Source organism: Microtus pennsylvanicus, chromosome 4 (assembly GCF_037038515.1).
Source record: "Microtus pennsylvanicus isolate mMicPen1 chromosome 4, mMicPen1.hap1, whole genome shotgun sequence".
Classification (NCBI taxonomy): Eukaryota; Metazoa; Chordata; class Mammalia; order Rodentia; family Cricetidae; genus Microtus; species Microtus pennsylvanicus.
In genome coordinates this window covers 815,894-841,854 of record NC_134582.1, presented here as the reverse complement: position 1 = coordinate 841,854, position 25,961 = coordinate 815,894, and the positions used below count along the sequence as shown (strand labels likewise).

General features: G+C 37.8%; 1 protein-coding gene across 2 annotated transcripts in view; it reads left to right on the top strand.

Moving 5' to 3' along the window:
- Rttn (rotatin) overlaps positions 1 to 25,961 on the top strand; it is a 136,029-nt gene that overhangs the window by 96,513 nt on the left and 13,555 nt on the right. For both annotated transcript variants that reach the window (XM_075968106.1, XM_075968107.1), the window contains 9 exons: positions 5,959 to 6,148; positions 7,567 to 7,657; positions 11,069 to 11,222; positions 15,592 to 15,729; positions 17,007 to 17,224; positions 19,162 to 19,267; positions 20,314 to 20,411; positions 21,936 to 22,013; positions 25,674 to 25,800. In XM_075968106.1, the coding sequence (XP_075824221.1) occupies positions 5,959 to 6,148; positions 7,567 to 7,657; positions 11,069 to 11,222; positions 15,592 to 15,729; positions 17,007 to 17,224; positions 19,162 to 19,267; positions 20,314 to 20,411; positions 21,936 to 22,013; positions 25,674 to 25,800 (1,200 nt within the window). The remainder of the gene's footprint in view (positions 1 to 5,958; positions 6,149 to 7,566; positions 7,658 to 11,068; positions 11,223 to 15,591; positions 15,730 to 17,006; positions 17,225 to 19,161; positions 19,268 to 20,313; positions 20,412 to 21,935; positions 22,014 to 25,673; positions 25,801 to 25,961) is intronic.

Genomic DNA, 25,961 nt, shown 5'->3' with positions numbered 1-25,961 from the left:
TAGAAAATTTAATACATGTGAACTTGGAACTTGTAGTACATCATTATTTGAGGGTGAAACTGTGAGCCGTGTGACCTACATTTACTTCCTCATGAATTTTTCATGGGAAACCTGTAAAGCTCCCTTAACCTGGACAGGTGCTGTTCTCCTGGATGTCCTATACTTGCTGTACATTTCCTTGTACCATGTCCACTTGAGCTCCATGGGTTAAGTTTTTTGAGCATCTTTCATTTTTGCCTTTGAAGAACATTCAGCAGAATTTCCTCTCTTTCTTTGGAGATAGCCAGACAGTTCTTTCCATCGTCCGAGAATCATCCACACAGAGTGTTCTCTGAATGCCCCACATGTGCCAGAAGGCCTTTGCTTGTATTTTCTTTATTGGTTCTTGGAAAATTTTGAGTTTTGTATGTTGTGAACATATCCACTCCCATTCTCCCAGCTCTTCTCAGACCTACCCTCTCTTCTCTATCCCCATTTTTGAGTCAAGATCTGATTGTATAGCCAGACTATCTTAAAGTTCTTTCTTTATAGACTAGTCTGGCCTTGAACTCAGAGATCTATCTGTCTACCTCTGCTTCCCCGGTGTCATGAAACTTTTCAAGACAAAGTGTGCTTTTCAAATATGTTTGGATTTTTTTCTTCCACTAGAGCATGGTCAATTTAACAGTGGCTACATTCTTAGAGAAAAGTCTCTATCAGCAGCTAACAATTGCCCTTTGCTCTCAGGCTGTGGGTGGGATTATGTGCCCAAGTCTTCCCTCCTGTGTTTTGAGACAGAGTTTCTTCCTTAGTTTGAAGCTCACTACAGGGCCTGTGATCTGCCTCCCTCTGACCGCTCATCACTGCGGGTGCGGATGTTTGCTGCCATACACAGCATTTTCAGAGGTCACGAGCATCTGAACTCAAGGTCCCATGGTTCTTAGCAAGTACTTTACCTATTGATTTATTGCCTGAGCCCACTCAAGGTATCATTTTCTTTTAGGAAGATATTCGACTTTCTTAGGAGATAGAAAGAGATGTGGATAGAGAAGGGAGAAAGGAAAAGAGGGAAAAGTCCAGACAATTTTTAAACTAAATATTTGGAGAACAAATTACTAATTAAACAAATCACAGACAATTTAGGATAATCTAGAATAATCAGAAGTAAGGTGGGAGGTTAACCACAGCACTCCAGAGACAGAGAGAGGCGAATCTCTGTGCGTTCGAAGCCAGCCTGCTCTACAAATTGAGTTCCAGGATAGGCCCCAAAGCCACAGAGAAACCCTGCCTCGAAAATCCAAAAAACAAAATAAAACAAAACAGAAGCTAACAGAACAAAGGTGGTGACGTAACAAAGGAAAATTTGACTGTAGAAAAGTCTGATCCGCTAGAGTTGTGGCTCAGCAGACAAGAGTGTGACTTACTGGTCTGCAAAGGGACCAAGTTAGGCTCCCAACTCATACGTGGAGCTGCTTATTGCTACCTGCAATTCCAGCTTCCACAGGGCACCTGCACTCAGGTGAACCCCCACATTTACATACTTGAAGAAATAAATCGTTTAAAGAAACCGTTCATTGTGTAGAATAACTTCTGATCGCCATATGGCTCCTTACCAGTTGAGCAGTGTTGAGTACTTGAGTCAATAAATACTCAATATTCATTCTATTTTTTTTTACCCTCTTTTTGGAAAAGCTTAATGATGGGTGACTAGAGTGAAGAGGCTGTAGTTGAGATACATTCTGTAAGACTGTCACTTGAAACAGATCTCTGGGTCTTTATGTTCTAGAAATTCACATAAGCAACGTATAGTATATTTTTACTTTACTTGAAGCTGGATGTGAAACCCAGGACCATTTTCATACTAGGCACAAACTAAATTCTCAGCCCCCTGCAATGTTATTTTTACAAATACCAGTGTTTTTCATTCTTTGTATTTGGGACACAATCATCTCTGATTTAAGTTGTATTTACATTGAAGTTTGCAACTGATCTTTTAATTCTAGAGAATGTATTGACCTCATTTGGTAGCATTAAATTTCTGACCCGAATGAAATAATACTTTTCTGAAAAGGAGTTAAGTGTGAATACTGATGTATATAAAATATGTTGCAGCAGGCCTCTTGTTGGTTCCTGGGCTGCTCAGCCCCAAAATATCACACAGAAACTATATTATTTGCAATACTCTTTGGCCAATAGCTTAAGCATACTTCTGGCTAACTCTTACATCTTACTTTAACCCATCTCCATTAATCTGTGCATTACTGCCAGGTTTTGGCCTACCAGCAAAGTTTCAGCATGTCTGTCTCTGGCAGAGGCTCCATGGCTTCTCTCTGACTCCACCTCCTTTCTCTCAGCATTTAGTTAGTTTTCCCCACCTAGCTCTGTTCCCCTATGGCTCTGCTATAGGCCCCAAGGAGTTCCTTTGTTAACCAGTGATATTCAAAGCATACAGACGGGAATCCAACATCAAAAATATTCTTAGAAAAATGTTTGCTTCATTGAATTTGTATTACAATATTTGTTCCAATAATTTTATGAACAGGGTTCCACCTTAGTTTCCAGTAATTTATGTTAGTAAATAAAAGGGCTTAATAATAGAAAATACTTAATTGAACATCTATCTTGTATGCTTACAAATATTTAAGCAGTTAATGATAAATACAAAAAAAATCACTAAAATAACAAAAGTACACAGAAATTAATAGACTTTATATTATAGACTATGAACAATGACTACAGTGTGGACAAGGCCACCTGTAGTGTAACAGTGTAACAGGAGGTAAAGATGCAGGAGCAGACTATCAAAAATTACAAAATGTTGGGAGCAGTGAGACCCCAGATTCTGAATTTCTTGTAAACAACTTGTTTTCCCCTGATCTGAGTGCCTACAGCTGCTCTGAGCACGAGACCTTCAGGAGTTCCTGATGGCAGGAGAGTGGTTTCTGGTGGGTTTGGCTGGGGCGTAGCTATCTCTATATGCCCCTGAACACAATAAAGGGGCATTCTTAAGGCTTTTGGTACCAGTGTTTGAAGGTCTGTGTCGGTCTGTCTCTGCGTCTGTATTCTCAACCTCCAGCCCCTTGCCCGAAGCTCGCGAACTGGGTTTGTAGCCGCGAACTGGGTTGTAGCAGACAGAGCGCAGACACGGGGGCGCGCTGCACGGTAACAAAATATATTCAGATTTTTATGTATCTTAATTATTGAGTGTGTGTATGTGTGGGGGGGGGTACACACGAGTACCACACTGTGCATGTGGAAGTCAGAGGACAGCTTGTAGGAGTAGGGTCTCTCCTTCCACCTTGTGAATTTAAGGGATTGAATTTAGGTTCTTAGGCTTCGCAGCAGCTGCCTATACCTGCTGAGCCATCTCACCAGCTGCTGCATCATTTATAGAAGAAAACTTTAAAATATTCTCCAAACCTATGAAAATAGATGTGAACAAATATAAAAAAATCTATTATATTAGATAGGATAACTTGACACCAAAAAGTTATCAAGTGTCAATTCTCTATAAGGTAATATATAAATTACTGTCCAGTCAAAATGCCACCACATTTCTTTGTGGTAAATAAGATTCTATTAACAATTAAAACAAAACAAAAATGAGTGTACAAAAGTTGCCAGGAAAATGGTCTAAAAAGTGCTACAGAGATGTTATCACATATGGAGAACTGTAATTGAATCTGTTTTTACTACCAGCAGTGGAAAGACAAATAGAACTGAGGATGTATCCATGAAGATTAAAGTGGTGACTCAGATCTTTGGATGAGCCATGGATCTTTGATAATAGTGGTGAAAACTAGCTAGCCATTTGACACAAGAGCATTCTTATATACAATTATCTGGGTTTCAAAGTGAAAAGTGAGTTTCTGCAAATACTGCCTATAAAAGTACTAGAAAGCTTTCTAATTTTGCTTCTTCAAATGCCAGTAAAAAAATGACACATTTTACATTTAATAATAATAGTTAAAAAGATAACTTCTGTGACAGAAATTGCCATAAAGTGAAGAGACACAGCCAACATAACTATTTGTAGCATGGCTATGTTGTAAGCATGTAAAATATTCTCAGTTTTTCAGAAGGAAGAGAACTAACTCCATATAAAAATGAACAAAAACACGAGGTAGACACATACAAAAAATATGAGGAATCCATATTACTGGATAAGTACAAATTAATGCTACACTGTGACCCTCTTTCTTAGCTGTTAAATTAAATTGCCAACTATTAAAATGCATTGCCTGTGGATCCTCTTGGCCAGGCTATGGAAAACAACACTTCTATAAATTTTAAGAGGGAATGCAATTAGTATAACATTTTTGGAGGGAACTTGGCAATATCTCATGAATCTATAAATTTATTTATCTTACAAATAGGAATTTCTAAAAGTATTAAAATACATATGTACATGATTATTTAATGAAATATTGTTTGTAATCAGAAAATATATCAGATACCTAGATTCCCATAAGCAGGGGCTGGCTTCAGATTAATATCCATGTAATGAACTATTCTGCTTTTTAAAAATGAGGTATCTTAAAATTGGTGTACAGTAAATTGTTGTCCCTCCCTCCCCAAATATTGGTAAGTAACAAAAGCATCCACTGGGTTAGGGAGATGGTTCAGTGGGCAAAGTGCTTGCTGTGCAGTCCTCTCGCTCCCTTGTGAATATTGGCTGTGGCGACATGTGCTTTTCATGCCAGTGCGGGGACAGAAACGGGTAGGTAAGCTGGAGTTCAGGGAGCAGCCAGTCTGGTTACATTGTTGAAGTTCAGGTTCAGAGAGAGAGAGAGAGAGGCAGAGAGAGAGAGAGACAGACAGAGAAAGAGAGAAAATATAAACATATAAAGCGAAACACCCAATTTTGTTTTTGACCTCCACATATGTATACTTGGGCATTCTCACACATACATCACACAAAAACCACTAAAAATATATACTTAAAGTATATAGTATTTATAAAACTCTACTTTTTTGACAGTCAGCTCAGTGTTTTAAGAGTTCTGGTTGCCCTTCCACAGGACCTGGATTTGATTTCCAGCACCCAAGTAGCAGTTCACTGTCATCTGTAACTCAAGTTCCATGGGTTCTGGTACCCTCCTCTGGCATCTGCAGACACCAGGCATGCATACTGTGCACAAGTATAGACGTAGAGGAAACAAACATGTACCTGCAAGCAATAAAATAATAAAAGGGAAATTAAAAAATACATGTATATCCTCATTTGTAATAAAATTAGGCAGGAAGTTTATCAGTGTGACTGGTTTGTTAGGGAGGAAGTACATGAGGGTAAGTACAAGGTAAAAGGGACTCTATAGTAGACGTAGTCACTCTCTTGCATATACTTCTTAGCTTAGTTAGGCTTAATAACCGTATTTTATGTTTTGTATGCTACAAAGAGAAAGAAAAGGAAACTTAAACTGACAAAACAAGAAACTAATGTGGGATACAAACATATTGGTCTCTCCTTTCATAGACTTTCACCCTCAGACTTAATGGCAAAGAAAACTGTGGCAACCATTCAAGTCATGATGCTAGGTTACCTTTTGCAATTAGCATTCTTAAACTTAAGACTGAGCCAATGAGCAGATAGACAATGGACAATGAAAGGGGTTTTTCTGTGATGTATGTAAATGAAATATTAAATGACTAAAGGTGTTAAATGGATCCTGTGAAGTGTTTGGAAGTTGGGAACATTTTGGTACCTAGAATCTCAGCGGAGAGAAAATGATTTTATTCTAACCTTGGCTCTTGCACGTTGGGTGCTTCTGTGTGTGCACCTGTACACTCGGGGGTTGGAGGTTGGGAATAGAAGCAATCTCCCTAGCCTCAAGGTTAAACTTTACCATGTAGTTATGAGAATTAACCAGTCATCCACCTCTATATCTTTACAAACTTTCCTGTGTTATGAGGAGTTAAATTTTATTAATAACCACCAGGTAAACTGAATAATTTTTACACTTTTTTTTTAAATAACAGGTCAGTGTGAACCCAGACCAGTGCGACCCTGTGACTCCTCGCTCTCTGCTCCCCTGCACAAGCAGTATACGTTTGTTACTCCATCTCTTCTGTCTGCAATCTGCAGCCTTCTAGACAACCTCTTGGCAGTTATTCCAAGGGATGCTGCAAATGCCTTTCAACAAGCCCATCTCATAGAGTTTCTTTGTAGGTAAGACATAAATGGGAGTAGAGATGAATAAACACGGGACCGTATGTGCTTGGCAGTATATTCTCTTTTGTTCTTATATCAAGTAAGTTCCAGACTTTTGTTCTGCTACAGTTGTCTTCACAGTTGCTGTTGTTATTTTCTCCCTCTGTTCTATTAATAAACTTGTATTGGCTTCTTAACTTGATTGCTTAGATCAAAAAGATTTTTTTTAGTTAAAAAAAATTGAAGTGGTTCTAAATCTTATAGCACAGACAAGGGATGTAGTATAATCTCCCTGGCTATTTTTTACTGGATGTGAAGGAGTTTGAAGATTCCTATCTCTAGCACTCATATCAGAATTATGTTCCCAGGTTGAAAATACTGCTGAATTTCATTTGGATGTATTTTGTTATGGGAAACTAAACTAATCAGAAGCATTCTGGTGGAATTTAAGGAAATGGTGACTTGATTCGTCGAATTTTTCATTTTCCTAATATTAATGAATGTCTGATGATGTTTTTATTATAGTGGCACAGCCTTGGCTGTTATGTTCAGGCTTATCTAAGTTTTTAGTTCAGTCCTTGCACTGTGTTGCAGTATTGAACATGCTTTATCCTCTAGAGGGTTATAGCTGGCCTCTGCTGAAAGGGATGAGTGTGAGGAAAGTCAGTATCCAAATACTTGCGTTTAGTGAGTGTGACTTCTCCCCTCCTAACATCCGGCTACTCCTGCCCATCTTGTCCACCTTCTTTATCCACGTGCATATGTCCATTTCTCTTCAGTTCTCTCCTTTTACTCTAGAGCAGTGCTGTTAGAAATGTCTGTCTTCTTTTTATTAAATCATGCTACCTTCTCTTTTTCTGAGATGTGAAGAAACAACTGAAAAAATAATTCTTTGTGTCTGTCCTAGGTTTTCTGTTGCTATGATGAAACATTGATCAAAAGCAACTCAGAGGAGAAAAGGGCTTATGATTGGGTTTAGAAGTTGCAGGTCGTCATTATCGTCATTATTAAGAGCAGCTGAGCTAAGCTGAGCAGGCACCTGGTGCCTTACACCATCAGGTCCACTTGCCCAGGGCTAGTGCCTCCCACAGTGGGCTAGGCCCACTCGCGTCAATTAGCAGTCGAGCTCACCCTCTGCAGGCTGCTTACAGGACAGCATGATGGACGCGGTCCCTCTAGTCTGGCTTCCTATTGGCTACTGATACTGACTACGGCCGTTTCACTTTGCAAAATTTTCTGTTTTTCACACTTACTTAGCACAATATTTTCCTGTTTTCTTAAATACTTTGGGAAACCTTAAATATTTTGTTTACTTGTAAATGTCTTTTCTTTTTATTTATATTCAGGTTTATATTGAAACTTCACATTGTGATGTTTTGTCTTTAATAAGAAGCATAGTAACTATCTATCTATGGGGTATTCCTTATCATTGACAGTACTGTGGATGCCTCTGTCATAGAGATGTGTGTCCAGGAACTCAAGACCCCGCTGGCTTTATCATCTGCTGTTGAACATATTCAAGCTCAGGTAAGTACCTTGGATCAACCTGTCTTCTGTATCATGGATTTCTTTGCCTTGTGGGCCAAACAGCAAATTCTAAGGAGGGCCAACCTTAAGAAAAGGATGGGAATCTCTCAGTATATGTGTGATACTAGATAGTTTTTGAATAAGGTTACTTAAAAATTTAGTAGAGAAACTGGGGGAGGAAAGAACAGTGGGCACTTTTCCTAACTCCATCATTAATGAATTATAGATGATTAGTAAAGTTTCTTGGAGCACTACTGTATAAAGGGGCACTGGTATAGACCACTTACTCCTATTATTTTAGGCTATGTCTGGTATTTGTTATTTTCACCTAGGTTGAAGTTGTTAGACTAACATGCTCCCTGCCCCTCCCGCCACCTCACAAGACAGGGTTTCTCTGTGTTGTCCTGGCTGTCTTGGACTCACTCTATAGACCAGGCTGGCCTCAAACTCAAATAGATCTACCTACCTCTGCCTTTTGAGTGCTGGGATTAAAGGCGTGCATCACTACAGTCTAGCTAAACCTCCCAGCACATGGGAGGCAGAGGTAGGTGGATCTATGTGAGTTGGAGATGAGCATGATCTACTGTGACTTCCAGCATAGCCAGCGCTATGTAGCAAGACCTTATTCTCAACAAAACAAACAAAAAACTGAAAGCCTATTTTCACAAGGTGACAAAAATAAATTTTAATTTTTTATTCACAGCTATTCACTAAATTTCGGGTTCTTGCCTAAGTTCTTTATGTAAAATATGTTTAACAATTTCCAATATAGTTGCTACTGCTAGAATTTTTTTATATAACGACCAAAATATAACATGCCATTTGTTTCGTGTGGGTGAGGGGTGAGAAGTGGAAACTGAAGTGTCTTTTGTGTTGCACTCTGAACACAGAAAGCCTCTAGAGTGTCTTGGAAATATTCTGCATGCCATTTTTGAGGCACATGATTTTTTTTAGTATAGTATTTTTATTGAATTAGCTTATTCATAAGATACATGTTCTCTTTACTCTTTTGTTTGTACAATTGAAAAGTCTTAACTGAATGCCTTCTCTGGTTTAAAATTTCTCTTAAGTCATTAAACATTTTCGTCTTTATATTAGGAAAATGCATAACAAACCCATGCATATTTAATGATAACAAGCATTCAGAAGAAAAGATAAAGCAAGGGACAGCACCAGATATTGAGGCAGAGGCCCGTACTTAGTGTCCAGGGAAAATCTTCCCAATCATATGTGTGACCTGACATGATAAAAACAGTTCTATAGGCAGAACAAGGCCTCTGGCACCAGAGTCTGGCTGGTCTGTCCAAAAAACAGCAAACAATCCAGAATTGCTGAAGCTGGATCTGTGAGGGGAAAATGAGACTAGAAAGCACAGTCAGCAATGAGGGCAGGACCTGGCCTGTAGTTGTGTCTTGAATGTACAGTTTAGTACCATGATAGCAGAAAGAAACATTGATGGGTCCTTGTATGAGTAAATATATGCACAAGAAACCACAGGAGCAATTGTCAGTGCTGTAATGTTACAAAGGAAATGGTGGAAGTTGAGGAATCTCCCACAAGTACTGAGCAGAGCAAGGAGAGTTGGCCATGCATGTTGGTTCCAGAGGACACTCTGATCTGATCCACTTTGCTGCCCGCCTTGTATGGATTAATGCCTGTACATTGTTGTTTGTACAGGAATCCAGGAAACTCTCTAACATTTACCAGATTCTATTCTAGTTGCTGCTGTTGATAAAAACAAATATCTGTGCCCATAAGGAATCTAGGAGCAAGAGACAGATAGGAGTACATACAGAATGTGAAGTTTGGGACCAGATAGTAACAAATGGTATGAAAAAAAGAGGGACATTCATTGGACAAAGGGGTGCTACACAAGAGGAGTAGTTGGTACACAATGGTCAAAATAAAATAAAATAAAATAGAGCAAGAGACCTGGGCTAAAGGGAAAACAGCTATGGACGTCTGCGGCAGAGCCAGGTACAGAAAGCTGATAGTGAGGTGACAGTGTTGGAGTGTGTGATTGGTAGGTTTTGTTGTTGCATTGTGTGTTTCTAAGAATATTATAAATAGGAAGAGATAGTATATTAGCTATATTAATATTTAATCTTAAATGGTTAATTTACAAAATAGTTAGGTTTTTTCTCTCATGTTTCTCACTGGCTTGTTTATAATAGTATTTCCAGTACCCAGAGATTAGACTTGCTGTAACTTTAATACGGCAGAAGATGAAGAGATCACAAACACTTCACAGAGCAGAGTCTTGTGGTACTTGCCTGTAATCCCAACACTTGGGAAATAGAGGTAGGAAGATCAGAAGTTGACCTCTCAAGTACATAGTGAGTGCTAGGCCAGCTCAGACAGACTGCGTTAGACCCTGTTTCCAACAATATAAAAGAACAACAAAAGTGTTACAGAAATAAGCAAATTTAATTTCAAAATTTGTAGAAGGAATTCCTGAAGGATAAAGGAACATGTACTTTTATATAATACAAAAGAAGCTAGCATATTCTATAAAGGAATTTCCTACTCATGGAAGAAGTAAGAGAACTATTGTTTTTAAGTGTCTGAGACTATACCGTGGGGACATGGACGCCTCCACAAATGGAGACTAGTACCCAACTCCTATTACAGTCTCACAGCATCAAACTAAGATGAATGAAAAGACTGTGCTTTTGTACATAGGAACTCTATAAAATTCTCCTTTAAGGATGTCCGCCTGCTGTTCTTTAACTGCTGTCTTTCAGAGGAAGTTTTGAAAGGGGATTTACCAGGTACTACTTACAGTATTAGCATTAGGAAAATTCCAGAAATAGTTCTATTGTTAATCATGGAAATTTAAATTTTTTCTCTCACATTTGAGAATATTGTTTTTATATTTATATTATATGTATTTATAGTTATATATAACTAAAAGCAAAAATAAATTTTATTGATAACATTAGCTGGGCTATTAAAGTAGATGTATTTTCTTCTATTCTTATGCACTTTGAGTAATATTTTTTTAATCAGATTTTTCCTTACAAACTAGTTTACTTTGACTTTAAATATCATCTATGCTTCTTCTATGATATTGGTTCTACAAGTTACCTATTTTTAAAATATAAAGACTTTCTTTAAATGGAATACAGAAATTGGCTTTGAAAATATTGCTTTATTTACTTGTGGTATAATTGATAGTCCTAGTTTGACCATTACTGACCATGCTCCTAATATTGGAAGCTATGCTTTGCCTGCTGCATATTAAGTATATAGCACATAATTTATGCTGAGTGCTTTTTTAGTGCTTTATTGTGTATTTTATAAAGAAATGATTTCTTACAACACATAGAAAAGTAGACACCATGATGCGACTGAGAAAGGCTTTTCATGAGATCTGCTTATTTATTATATTCTTTGTCTTTTTGCAAATAGGCTTCCTTTCTCTTGGAATTCCTATGCTCTTTGTCCCAGCTTTTGCAGTCCTGTCTGTTGGTAGATCCTAACCTTGTGACACAGGATGAGCTCTTGAAACCTCTTATCACTAATGTCATCCGAGTTCTCATTGTGTGTACCAAAGATGTATTAGGTAAGTTTTTTTAATGTTCTAAAAATTAAAATGTAATCATATCATTTTTTCCTTCCCTTCAGCCCTTCCCATGTCTCTGTCTTCTATTGTCTCTCAAATTCATGATCTCTGTTTCTTCAGTTGTTATCCTCCCACCCCATATTCCCCCAACACACACGACCTGCTCAGTTCCTATGATTGGACTTAGCTGTATATGATTTCAGGATAGACCACTTGGTATTGGATAACAAATTTGGAGGTTCTTCCCGAGGAAGACTCTCCCACTGTCAGTATTCCTTACTTGACGTTAGTTCTTTGTCTGGGGTTGAGGCCCCATGAGATTTTCCTATTCCATTCTAGCATGTCTATTGGTCTTATCCTTCAGGTCTTGTTTAGGCAGTCATGTTGATGAGACTCCATGGTTGCAGCTTCTCTGACATTCTAGGAGATAAAATCTTAGAGTGAACTTTTTGTTCCTCCGGCTTTTACAGTCTTTCTGCCCTGTTCTTCTGCAGTGATCCCTGAACCTTAGGGGAAGGTGTTGTATGGTAGATAGATGTATTAGTTGGGACTGGACTCCACACAATCCAATTTTTATCAAGTGTGGTTTTCTGTAATGATTTCTATCTGTTGCAAATGAGACTCTCCCCCACCCCCACCCCAGAGGGGTGAGGCCTATACTTATCTGTGAGTATAAGGCCAAATATCAGGATGTAGTTAGGGATTGTGCTGTTTTAGTAAATTGGCAATTGTAGGTTTTTCTACAAGATCCATGACTTCACTAGCTGTGAATAGTTGGCTAGGGTTATAGTAGTAGGCATGATTTCCTTCTTGTGGAGGAAATTCAGTAGAGAGCTGTTGGTTACTACTAAGGTATAGGTGTTAGTACTGCCATGCTAATCATTGTTGTAGTTCAGAGGCATCTTAACTAGTTAGGTTTATTGGTTGTTTCCCTACTTTGAAAGCTGGGATGGGACCTTCGGTTACCATGAAATGTGTCCTCAGAGAAGAGTCTTTCAGGTCAGATCCAGCTCTGGTCCTCTGGTTCCTGTGTCCAAAGTACATGGTATCTTCAGCAACAGGAACTTTAGCTAAGTTTTATTTTTACAGTTTAGATGAGAAGTGAACAATATTGAGGGAGCAAATCTTATTTTTCTCCAGATGAAACCATCTCCCCACCCCACCCCACCCCTGCTTTTTTTTTTTTGTAGGTTTTGAAGGTGTGTTTTATAATTAGAACAATCTTAAGTGGCTCCAGAAACAACTTAGGGCAGATGAGTAGCTTAAAAAATGGACCAAAAATCTCCTCTGTCTGCTAGCTGAAACATATGCTACAGTCTGCAGTGAACTTTGAGTACTATTTTTATATTTTTGGCTAAGGCCAAATTACAGATACAGGTATAAGTCAGTTTAGCATATAAGATGAACATTTTCTAAGATCTTAAAATATTGAGACCTACGTTTTGTTGAAAGCTAAATATAGTGCTTAGTAGTAGGGAAAATTGAAACAAAAGTATAGGATTTAATGAATAGCGTGGTGATTGTATGTGTCAAACCCTGAATTTTATAGACAGATATGTGTCTATATTTATCAGTGATAGTTATCAAGTATATGGGATCATATATGACTATGTTTGGTTTTTAAATATAAATCATTTTTAATAATGTAACTGATCACTTTACTTGCCTTTCTGTTCATTCTCCCCATATCCCATAGATTTAAAGTTAGTGCCTAGTACAAACTAGGCAAGCAGTTTATCACTCAGTTACCTCTCCAACCTATTTTAAATTTTTTTATCTTAAGATAGTGACTTGGTAAGTTGTTCACTCTGGGGTTGACCTAGCTCTGTAGCACGGGCTGCCCTTGAACTTGAAATCATTTTGCTTCAGCCTCTCAGTTTATCTGGAATTACAGACATACACCATCAAACCTGACTTCAATTCATTCTTAGTTCGTCCTTTGAAGTCACACAATTTGCTTTGCCTTTGAGATGTGAAAGTGAAAGATGCCGTGATCCTGAGCAATTCCAGTCCTCAGCATCATTTATATCCATGTTAATAGAAATTCTCTTAATGGTAGCAATAATTTAATTAAGCTTGGTAGGTTAGACTGTAAGCTCAACAGTGATGAAATTGATTCTTGTGAGAAGGGGTGAGGTAAATATTACAATTATCTGTAGTCTAGCAGAGTCCAGTTATACCTCATAAATTCTTTTTTTTAGTACTTTTTCATGTTGGGTTTTGTGGCCATTACTTGAGCAGTATTGATACTGAGTTCATGAAGATGGGGAAAAGCCTTGCAACATCAGTGCCACAAAACTGTGATGAAGATGATGAGTCACTTGATCTGGTGCACCTGGCAAAGGTGGTGTGACTGCTCTTGTGGTCTTGTAAATATTTTTTTATTGTTCCTCCTATAAATTTTATTATAAAGAAGTATTTAAACTTATAATTAATTCCAGAAAGTACTGCAAGTCAGAATCGTTGGTGATATCGGAGGGTACATTTAGCAGCTAGGTTTTTTCCTTGCATCTTGCAAAAGTGTAAATGTTTATTAAAAATTTATCTTAGGGAAAGCATTTTTAAATTGTTTTCTTAGAAACTAAGTTTTGAATGATTTTTATTAAACTTTGGCTATATTTCTAATATATACAGGTATGTTAGATATTTATAGTATTTCTTAATACAAATATTTAATTCAATACCTTATACATAAACATATACAAATAAAATATTCAGTAAGTATTGTAATAAAATTAAATGTTAATAACATTTTAAATTTATTTCCAATTTAAATATTTTATCATTCTTTAGCCTTTAATGAATAAAAAGAGTAGACTTTTATTATTTAAGGGTTACTACAAATAAGTGTATAGTACCTTAGTATATCAGTACACAGCATGTCTTTGGAATTAAATTTTTATGAGATTAGCAATGAGCAAGCATCTAAACTACCGCTTAGAGAGTTTAGTGACAGGATGTTGAGGAGCACTGGGACAGGTTGTGACCCGAGTCCTTAAAGTTGCTCTCTCAAGCGCCTCTCAAGGGTTGGTGCTGAGGAACGCCTGAACAATGTTTGCAGCTTACTTGAGTGAAGTTTGACGAAAGGTGACAGAACTGCGAAGGAACAGCTGGAGAGAGTCCAGAGACAACCACTGCTGTCCAACTTGCATTTACACAGACAGCGTCCTCGCTGTGGAAGGTTAACCTCTCTAGCATGGGGTCCACACAGGCAGCGGTGCTCAGCCCAGTTTGTAGTGTTTTCTTTGTAGGATAATTCTCTGCTTGGCTCTTCAAAGAAAGTTTTCTTTCTCTTCTGCCTTGACCTTAGCACATTGTGCTTTTCTTTTCATCTCTGCACAGAGCTGCTAGAGGGAATAGAGAAAATCAGAGGAAAGTTTGTTTCACAGAAGAAACCGTTCTCAGGTTTTACTGTGTCTACTGTGCAGTTCTGAAATTGTGCCTTATATTTACTCTTTCACACTTTCTGATTGTTGTTGAGCATATTTTAATGAACGGATGGCTTGTGACTTTGTAAAAGGGTAGAGGAACATGCCTTTAAGAAGCAGTAGAAAAAAGTTAACTGTAGTAAATTTGATAATTTTGTAGGCTAGTTTTTATGCCATCTTGACTCAGGGTAGACTCATATGGGAAGAGAAACCTTGACTGAGCGAATACCACCATCAGATTGGTCTATGGGCAGGTCTATGGTGCATTTTCTTGGTTGATGGTTGCTGTGGAGGCCCCAGCTCATTGTAGACATTCACGTACAGGCAGTCCTGGGCGCTGTAAAGAAGCAGGCTGAGCAAGCCGTGAGGATTAAACCAGTAAGCAGCACTCCTCCGTGTTCTCTGCATCAGTTCCTGCCTGTTTGACTTCCTGTCCTGACTGTCCTTAGTGATGGCTGATGATGTGTCACTGTTGGTTGAAATAAACCCATTCTTTCCCAAGTTGCTTCTGGTCATAGTGTTTTATCACAGTAATGGAAATTCTCACTGGGACGATAGTGATTATTGCCTTTCTTGAGTGCTGGAATGGGCCTTGGGACGGAATCCAGGGAGTGGGGTAGTTGCACTGGCAGGGAGGTCATTCACCTGTTCTTACTGGTGTGGCCTGCACCTGCACAGCTGGAGTCCACCGAGGTGGGGGGTGTTGAGGTAGGGGCGAGGTGTGGATGTGGCATGGGCCTTGGGAACTGAATCTGGAGTCTGGGGCAGTTGAGCTGGCACGCAGGTCACTCTTGTAGTTAGTGTAGTCTGCCATTGGGCAATTACTGGTTTTCTTTATGAAGTGTGTAATTCATGTGTGCAATAAAGTATTAGTGGTCAGTTGTGTATTTCTGAGGCGTTCTCTTGTTAATAACTCAAAGTGTTTCTGCCAAATTTTCCAGATGCACAGTTAGTGCTGGCTTTTCACCGCACATGGACACACTTATTCGACCTTCTGGCCACACTCCTGAGGAAAGCTGGTGCTGTTTCCCTTCCTCTTATTACCTCAGCTCTTGCCAAGCACTGGGAGGCAGTGATTGGTAAGAAGATCCTTGCATCATAGGGGTCTTTCATATAATAAAAATTGGTAAACTTTATTCCCAGTTAAATGTGTAAATTTTCCAAATAGTTATGGCATGGCCTAGGAAAGAATTACAGGGTACTTGAGAATTTGCAATATTCCGCATGAGCCTCCTTTTCCCCAAAATATAGATTTGAAAAATTGCAATAAATCTCAGTATGCCAAAAACCAAGTAAGAGCAGTCTGTGGTTTCATGAAAATGTGTGTTAACATATACATTTTAATTTTTTTAAATTTTTTTTTTATTGATTGTATTGAGCTATACATTTTTCTCTGCTCCTCTCCTTTCCATTCTCCTCCTCTTCTACCCTCTCCCATGGTTCCCAAGCTCCCAGTTTACTCAGGAGATCTTGTTTTTTTCTACTTCCCATGTAGATTAGATACATGTACGTCTCTCTTAGGGTCCTTATAACATACACATTTTTATAATGTTCATAAAACAATTAGAAAGATTTATTTTTGATCCCACAAAAGTTGTTCCTTTTTTTGCTATCTGCATTCTGTGTTAAAATGTACATACATGGACTCTCATACACAACACAAGAAATTCTAAAATAGTTTCTTTCTCAAGATATTTTTTATAGCATAGAAATATCAAAACTTAGGTTTTTTAATATTTTGTTTCTCATTAAAATAAGCAAGTGACTTTTTATGTAAGTAAACTTTGGTGTTTTTATAGTCTCATAAACTTTAACATAGCAAGACTTTACATAAATATTTATGTCTAACATTTTTAAAATGCATTTTTAGGAAACATATAAAATATAGGCTTCTGTATGGGCCATGTACATGCTAGACAAGTGCTGAACTATACCTCAACCATACCTCCAAATTCTGGCTAACATTTTCTTAGTACTGAAATAAAATTCAGAACTTAAAAATTCTGGGAACTTTAAATGTTAGTTCAAAGTAGTCATCCACACATTGTCCCTATGTTTATATACTGAAAAACACATATAGTGAAAAATAAAATAGATTTCTCAACTCTCAATGTTGCCTTAATATTGACTTTAAAACTTTTTTTCTTGTATATATGCTATTGATAACCTTAAAAATAAGAATTATTTTATAATAATTATTTTAGAGTTAGTATTAACTAATTTAATAATTTTAATTATTTATAGCATTAAAAATAAGAATGATATAAATGTAACTACTAAAACAAATCCGATTAATTCCCTCCATAAATTTGAAGACGTTTTCAAACATTTACATCAGAAATCATTCTCCCTTTAGATGCATTGTGCATATGTGTCGGGTTGTCAGTCAGGTGCCCTGCCCTGAGTATTGCCACCCTCCAGTTCCTGTCTGTCCTCTTGGCGGAGGAAGAAAAGAGGCGTCTCCAGGACAAGGACAGAACAAATACGTGCCAGGCCCCAACAGTGGCTTTACTTCTTGATGGAACTCAGGAAAGTCTTAAAGCTTCAGAGCGACTTAATGAAGCAATTCTTCAGGTGTGTGAGTCCTTGATTCTTTTGGTTGTTTGTTTTCTGGACTTTTTGTATCTTTTTTTTTTTTTTGATTTTCGAGACAGGGTTTCTCTGTAGCTTTCGGTTCCTGTCTTGGAACTAGATCTTGTAGTCCAGGCTGGCCTCGAACTCACAGAGATCCGCCTGCCTCTGCCTCCCAAGTGCTGGGATTAAAGGCGTGCGCCACCACCGCCCAGCAACTTTTTGTATCTTTAAAGGAATTCACGTTTAGTAGTCATCATTTAAAAATTTTTCAGCCAATCAATGTTTATTTTTTGATTAGATAAACAATACATTACAAAGCTATAAATAGATTAGCAAGTATAAATAAGACTTTAAGAATAATCTCACGCAAACCTGTACTTTTTTTTTTTTTACAATTAAGACTATTACTCTGTAATGACCCACCCCCCAGTGTGTGTGTGTGTGTGTGTGTGTGTGTGTGTGTGTGTGTGTGTGTGTGTTTCACTGGAGATTAAATCCAGAACATCTTACATGTTAGTCAAACATTCTATCATAAAGCTGTATCGTTAGCTCCTTATTTTACCTTTTATTTTGAAACAAATTCTAAGTTGCTCAGGCTGGCCTTGAATTCACTTTGTATAGGCTAACCTTGAAACTATGATCTTCCTGTCTCAGCCATTTGAGTATCTGACATCACAGGCCTGGGGGATAAGGGCTAGTGTGCCATAAGTCTAGTTTGGTTGGTAGAATGCTTACTTAAGCATGCATAATTCTCTGGGTTCCATCTCTAAAACTACATATACTGGCTATGATAACACACAGCTGTGATTGGGCATTCAGCAGGGAGAGGCAAGAGAAGCAAGAGTTCAAGGTCATGAATGGGGTTGGTTCATAAAGTGAGTTCAAGGCCAGCATAAGACAGATGAGACTTTGACTCAGAGATGGGTAGTGCCTTTTAATACCATTTTATGATTTTTATTACCTCCCTAAAAAATGAAAAAGCGGTAGAATTATGTATGAAAGACTTGCACATCACTTAGATGTAATTCACATGGTCGTTCTCTCTGCTGATTTCTGGTGGTCTCTTTTTTAGTGCATTTTGACCAGTAGTAATTTTCCACTTGTTGCAAAACTGAAACTTCTTTAATATGGGTGAAGGCTACACTTATTTGAAGGTATGAGGATAAGCATTTAGAATACAGTTACAATATATTAGTGTGGGAAAATGGCAACAAGAAGGTCCTTATCTTGAGTGTATGACCTCTCTATCCACAGGTTATTGGCTAGGTTTACAGTATCAGGCTTGAATTTCCTCCTTTTGGTGTTCTTAAGTCCAATTAGACAAAGTTGGCTGCCCCCCAAGATAAAGGTGCCACTACTGAACCACTGTGGATTTTTTCTAACCCAGACAATGTTGTGTTTCTTGGTGTTAACAGGTAGATAGAACTATAGATACTTTTCTCCCTTAGCAGCTTGCATAGCACCTTGGGAGGCAACAATAGAAAGTCCTTTGGGAGGAGACTTCCAGGTCAGTCCCATCTCATTCCCTCCAAGTCCTGTGTCCACAGTACAATGGCCTTCCCTTCAAATTCTGGGGAGCAATGAAGGACAACAGCAGCCATCTATGTTGTGTTAGGGATCTTTTGGACTCCCCTAACCAACCAACTCCTGAGGTATTTCTTGCGCTTGATACTAGGGTTTTCACTACGGAGTCTATGGTTCTTGGGGTAGAGTATTACGACCCCAAGTGTCATAACGTCATTTAACTGTGTTTGTGTATGTGTGTGTGTTTGTGTATGTATGTATGTATATGCATGCATGTTATATATAATTCACATAAACATAAAATAATATGATTTCCTATACCATTTTCAAACCTCCCAGTGTTAATTATTCCTTCTACTTCCTCTCCCTCTGTATTGCCCCTTTTACTCCTGTGTTGTCTATATTCTCTGCAGTGCTATGAAGGAAAATCTCCCAAAGATGTCCTGAAAAGAGTTGCCGCAAATGCACTGATGTCACTTCTGGCGGTCAGCAGAAGAGCACAGAAGCATGCTTTGAGAGGTGATCTTCAGCATCAGTTGTTTCTATGGCATCTTGACAGTTGTATTTCCTGCTGCTTGTTTTTAATTTTCTTTGAACTAAAAATGTAAAGAAATTATAGTAAAATCTCAATGACATTTAAAAAGTTTTTAGCAATTCAGCAATCATTGATTTACTTTTTTATTGTCTCTAAAATTTGTTTTATTTTTTAAGTATGTATATGTATTTCTGTTTGTGTGTGAGTGCGTTCATGTGGGTGCAGTTGCTTATGGAGGACAGCAAAGGGTATTGGATCCCTTGTAGCTGGAAGTCCAGGGTGATGTGAGCTGCCTGGCGTGAGTGCTGGGAACTGAATTCAGGTTCTACCCAGCCCTTTCTCCAGCCCCACATTTATTGCTTTTCAAATACAATAGAGTATGCTGGGAATACAGTGCCTAGGAAGCACAGGACCTTTGAGTTTAACCCCCCGTACTGAAAAATCAATTAATCAATAAAATAAAGATGATACTTATAGATTGTGTGTTTCTATTTACATGTAATATTACTCTAGAGGCTATGTATAAAGAAATTTCAAGCTTTAACCTATTACTCAGCTTCATATTATTAGTGTGTACACTAATTAATATTTAATAATTGTGCATTGTTAGTGTATGCATCCACGTTTTATGTCTCTAATACACACAGACATAGTTTTTATGGTACAATAAAGATAATAATATCCAATGGATAGTATTTTTATATAGATTTTCACACTTCAGGGTGATGGTTTCTCTTCTGGACATCAGGGATTACGGATCTGAGAGGTAAAAGAAAGTAATAGGAACACATAACCCATCTGTCCAACTAATGACTTGCTGCTAAGATAAGATGAAGCATGCAGGCTGCAAAATATAAAGTAGATCTGAAACTCTCACAAAAATAAAAACGAGTGGCCTTAGTATTGTGCTCTTTTCCCCCTTTTAGTCATTATTCTCCCACAGATTGGATTTGTACAGGCACCCATTGACTTGATTGTTAACCCCTTCAGAGATGGAATGGCTCCTGACTATCGCAGGTTTTTCTCTCAGCTGATCTCATCGAGAACTGCATGGAGCAGATGAGGCACATCAATGCACAGCTGAACCTGGACTTGCTGAGGCCTGGGAAAGCAGCGCTGAAAAAAAAGGTGACTTCAGACTCTGAATTCTTGTGTAAGGGTGCATGGATGAAGTAATCCTGTCTCCATTACTCTCCTGCTTACAGTGTGCACAAGGTAGAAATCAATGTCTGACTTAGAACATAGGTAGAGGCAGTTTAGTTTCTGAGATTAATTCTCATTTGAAAATCTTTAAGTGAGACTTACATCTTATTCTTTCTTGTTATGCACAATTAAAATATGTATATTTACATGATATATTGCAAAAATATTTTATACAATGGAGTATTTGAATAAAAGTAAGTTTTCTAGGGAATGAAATTTGTAACAACTATAATTTATTTTATGTTTATATGTCAGGCACAGTTTGTACATTTCAAATTTATTATGTCACGAATAAACACTGTAACGACATGGTCATAGAATCCTGCGATTGATGAGGTAATCTCCTTCCATGATTCCCAAATGTTTGTTCTAGCATTGAATTGCTTGACTGAATATATAAATTATACTTTAATATAAACACTATAACATAGTGGCTATATATTACCCGTGACTAGCAATAATTGTGACCAATAACATTTAGACTACCTTTTTCCAGAAAATGAATGTATGTATAATATTTAAATCTAAAAATATGTATTCTACTTATTATGTAGAATATATTATAATAACTAATATACATAATACAATAAGAAAGAGAGAGAAAGTAGCTATGTAGATGTAATATTTGTTGATAAAGTTCTCAAAACAAAACAGAGATCTCAAAAAATGATAAAAAAAACCCAAACATACAGAAAAGCATATGACAGCAAATGCTGACATCAATGTGAGGAAAGGAAAACACTCATTCACTGTTGTTGATGCAGCCAGTCTGGAAATCAGTGTGCAGAATAGTTTTTCAGTAAAAACTATTAAGAAATCAAGAAGGAAGTATAGAGATGGCTCAGTGTTTAAGAATACATACCACTCTTTCAGAGGACTTGAGTTTAGTTCCAGAGGATCCAGTGTCCTCTTCTGATCTTTGGATGCACTACATTCAAATGAACATACCCACACATAGACTCATATATATGTGTGTGTGTGTGTGTGTGTGTGTGTGTGTATAATTTAAAAGTAAGGTTAAACAAATCTTTAAAAGGAAAGACAAAACTTTAATAGTTTAACTGATACGTGGTAACAGGATCCGTGTTTAACAGCTTCTTTTCCTGCTTCTTATTTTCATGCCTACCCAAAAGTGCTGCTTCATCATTGGGACAGTGAGCCAGTACCTGATGTGATGGAAAACCAATCCATACTTGCCTTACTTTACTGGGATGAAACATGGAGGCTATTATATATCTGATTTCCTCCATGCTTGATGGGACAGAAATAGCTTTTTTGTGGTGCACACACTTCTTGAGATATGGTCACCAAACCTTGTCAGTTTTTATAAAGTGTTGGTGGTTGGGCGTGGTCACAGCACAACTGCAGTGTACTGTGACCGTAAAGGAGGGAGTTACTGTTTCCATAAAGCACTGCATTCCTGTTTTTCATCTTCTTTTGTCTGTGCAGGAGGACGGCTTTATCAAAGAGCTAAGCATTACCATGCAGCTCCTAAGGAACTGCCTTTACCAAAATGAAGAATGTAAAGTAAGTAGAGCTCCGTGGAGTGTTGATAGCAGTTCAGGTAGTGCATTGCTGAATTTTTATATGAGGTAACATAGAAGGAGTAGTGGACCCTCTGAATTCTCTTGTTTAAGATCTGTACCTGAATGTTTCTTAAGCTCAGAGTTAATTCTCAGAGCTGGATGCATTTGATCATGTTGTCCTTCAGCACTAATTACACTCTTATTTATATCAAAGCTTGAACATCATAATTAAGCCATAAATTCTGAACCTATCCTTCATTCTATATTGTTAGGCATTTAGATTTTCTTTTTGACTACAAGGGAATAATAAATGGTTGTCTGTGTCTTAAGAAGTGAAGGTTTTTAAAGATGTTTGACAAAATGGTTATTCAAAGGGAGTAAAAGATAGTATTTATAATTATAAAGAAAGATAAGCATGCATCCTGCTTCAGACTAGATATTGTTTTGCTCATTGTGGTCATGTCACCTAAAGGAAGCCCCCTCGTCCATGTCTGCTGTCTTTTGTGGCCTTTGCACAGTCCTCTTTGAGAGCCACTGAGTCTGCTCTGTCTCTGAGTATTGGTTCTGCCCACTTCAGCAATCGTGATGGTACTATTGTGTGGCAGAAAATCTGAACTCTTGAAGTTGGTCCATCTGGAGTGACCTCACTTTGAGGCATTAGCTTAAAGCTTTAGTGTTAAAAAAACTGGTAAGATAAAGATCAATTGAGAAATTTCTTTCGCTTTTAAATGTGTTCAGCTTATATGGTAAAACTGGAAAAAGCATGTTGTATCTGGAGAAACATGGTAAACATGTATTATTTAAGCTATAATAAGTAAGATACATATAATTATTTTAAAATTAAGTATTTATTTATACATTTGTGGTGTATGGCCCTATAGGCTCATATATTTGAATGCTTAGTCACTAGGGAGTGGGGCTGTTTAAGAAGGACTAACAATGCACAATTATTAAATAATAATTAGTGTATACACTAATAATATGAAGCTGAGTAATAGGTTAAAGCTTGAAAGAATAATTGCATTACTCTTGAGTGTAAATATAAATCTGTGGGACAGAAATCCTTAATTTTTTCTTATTCCAGCTTAGGAAATATGTCCTTATTACTAATTCTTAATTGTTAGGGTCATAACTCATAACTAAATCACCTTCTGCCACCTCACCATGGTTTATGCACATGTAACATTAAGGAGTTTTTATGTTGAATAGATTATATGGCCGTGAGGCAAACGAACCTAAACAGTGGTTAGGACTCAGGAGGGCGAACTATGATACTCCAGACAAAGATGATACGGCCTTACCTGAGCAGGGAGAAATGTAAAGGGGTGTATAGTAAATCTGAAGAGTTGACATGAAAGAAGAACCCTGTAGAACGATTTCCAGACCCCAACTTAAGCTGCTTTCAGTGTGGTAGTAGACAGAGCAGAGTGCAGGGAGGAGGTTCCCAAAGCTCAGGCTTGCCCGTGGGTGTGCCGCGTAAGCCTTTGGGGAATTCAAGTGGAGAATCTCTTGTAGCTGAGTTTTATGGGCCTGACGAGCTATACATTCTGGCAATAGTAGAAGTATGTAATTGATATTTGTACCCAGTATTCTAGTTGAAATTTACCAAGACGGTATAACATAACAGCTTTGGTAATGTATTTGGAACACATGTAGAGAAGGTAGGAAATCATAGGAGTGTAGATATAAGGCAGAAGAACGGAAATGAAAACAAAGAAACTTGTAGTAAGTGCCCCAGTGCTGGAGAGTTTGGCAGCCACAAAGGTTAGAGTGGTCTCAGTGAATCATCAGACAGGAAGTAAACTGAAGGAGCTGAAGGTGAAATGCAAGAAATGGACATGACAGCGGTGAGCATTCTTGCCACAGCTAGGTCATTGCATGACATAAGTATATTTGGTGCTACTACTGTGTAAACCACTTTAATATCATCAGAGAAGTAATCAGAGAAATGCATAAGTTAATGACTAGTTCATAAAAATGTCTACATTTTTTATTAACTGATGGAAAGATCAAGTCCCTGAGGAGACAGGAGAGTCATGTTTCCGAGGGCAGATGAGTGTATTAATTTCTGACAAGAGCAGTACTGATTCTCTGCCAGGCAGAGGAAAGGATAAATGGATGAGAGAACAGATACATGTGGGTAGAATGGAGGATAGATAAGAATTCAGACCTGATGGTTTCTTTCTTTGTGAAGTGAGTGGAGTCATTTGTTGCCGGTGGGACTGAGTGAGATGAGTGAGAAGCATGAGGAAGACCATGGGGAGTAACTTCAAAACCTAGAGAGTATCAAATATTTTATATGACTTTCTACTTCATCCTACTGTTTGGTCCTTTGCACTCTGAAATGGTTGTACAATTATGTGCCTGAGGACTCTAGTTCATGTGGGTATAGAAATTACCTTATAGTTCTTGTTTTAAAAAGATACTCCTGCACTTCTGCAAGCAACTGTATCCTATCTACAGTATTGTCCCAATCGTAACTGTTTTTTAATAAAGCCTAAGTTACTTAGAATCTGTTCAAATTACACAAAAGTAATCATTAACTTCTGGTACTTATACACATTAAAGATAATCTTAGGAGTAAAAACAAAGTCACTTCCTCTTGAATTCTCTACTTCTCTCTCAGTACCATCCATCCGTTTGTAGTTTGTGGCTACTGACTAGATAGTAATCTGTCTGTTGTGTGAGTCTGCACTTGTGTTGGAATCTGTGCCTATGTCTGTTGTCTGACGTGTATGTTAACTGATAAGGCTTTCCTCTGTTTTTATTGGTCGACCTAGAAAACATGGTGTGGGAAGGAATGGGTATTCTTTACAGAGCTCTTTAACAGTGATTGATAGTTGAAGATGTTACAGACTGCAGCTGACCCAGAATAGTACTTAAAACTACAGACTGACGTCATCAACTTATATCTATTATATGTTGCTTCCTTTTTTTTTTTTTTGGGTGACAGATGCTTATTTTGAAGTTGCTGCCAGCCTATTGACTGTTTTCAGCAAACAATTACCACTGCACACACATTTATTATTCGGGGTTACTTGGGGCATGGAAGAATACATAAAAGTTTATGCATTTAAACTGATTGTGTGAGAAATCCAAGGGATACATTGTTCTTTTCAGGCAGGTTAAACTTAAATAGTCCATGCACACAATAGGACAGCAAATTAAGCACATAGTCTTAAATAATTTCAAAGGATATTATTTACTTGATCTGGAGGTCTGGGCAAAGTTCAACCTCTTTGGGGTCAAGTTCTTTTTTTCCTGAAAATTGTGTCTCCTCGTGTATACTATATGCACATTAAAAGAAGAATAAAAGCAAACTTGATTAGAGTATTTTCTTGACTGCAAATCTCTGACCATGTCTGAGTCTTTTGAAGAGTTTATATTTTGCTGAGGAATAAACACTTTCCTGCATATCTTACATGTTATGGAAGCTGTTTTCTATAGTTCTCTCACTGACATATGCGAGTCACCCTTCCTGAGTCTGGGCAGGCTCCCGAGCAGGGCCGCCCAATGTGGAGCACTATTGACTGGGAAAGGGCCCTCCTTATATGCAGCAAAGATGAATTAAACTATTGATTTATGGAGGTGACAACTAATTGAACGTAATTTTGCATTTCGGATGTCCAGACTAATGCCTGGTCTTCCCTTTCTGAAACAGGTGGCAGCTCTTGAAGCGCGTCTTGTACCCGTTCTGCACTCTCTTTGGCCTTGGCTTTTGATGGAGGATTCACTGATGCAAATTGCCTTGCAGTTGCTTTGTGTCTATACTGCTAATTTTCCAACTGGTAACTAGAATCAAATGTTGTTTTCTCTAATAAATTAAAATGCTAGTTTCATATGATGTTATTAAGCTGGACTAGAAAAATATGCATGTTGATGTGTTTCTCCTTATGAGTGTATGTTAGTCAAAGGCTCTGGATCTTACGACTCCAGACCATTTTAAGAA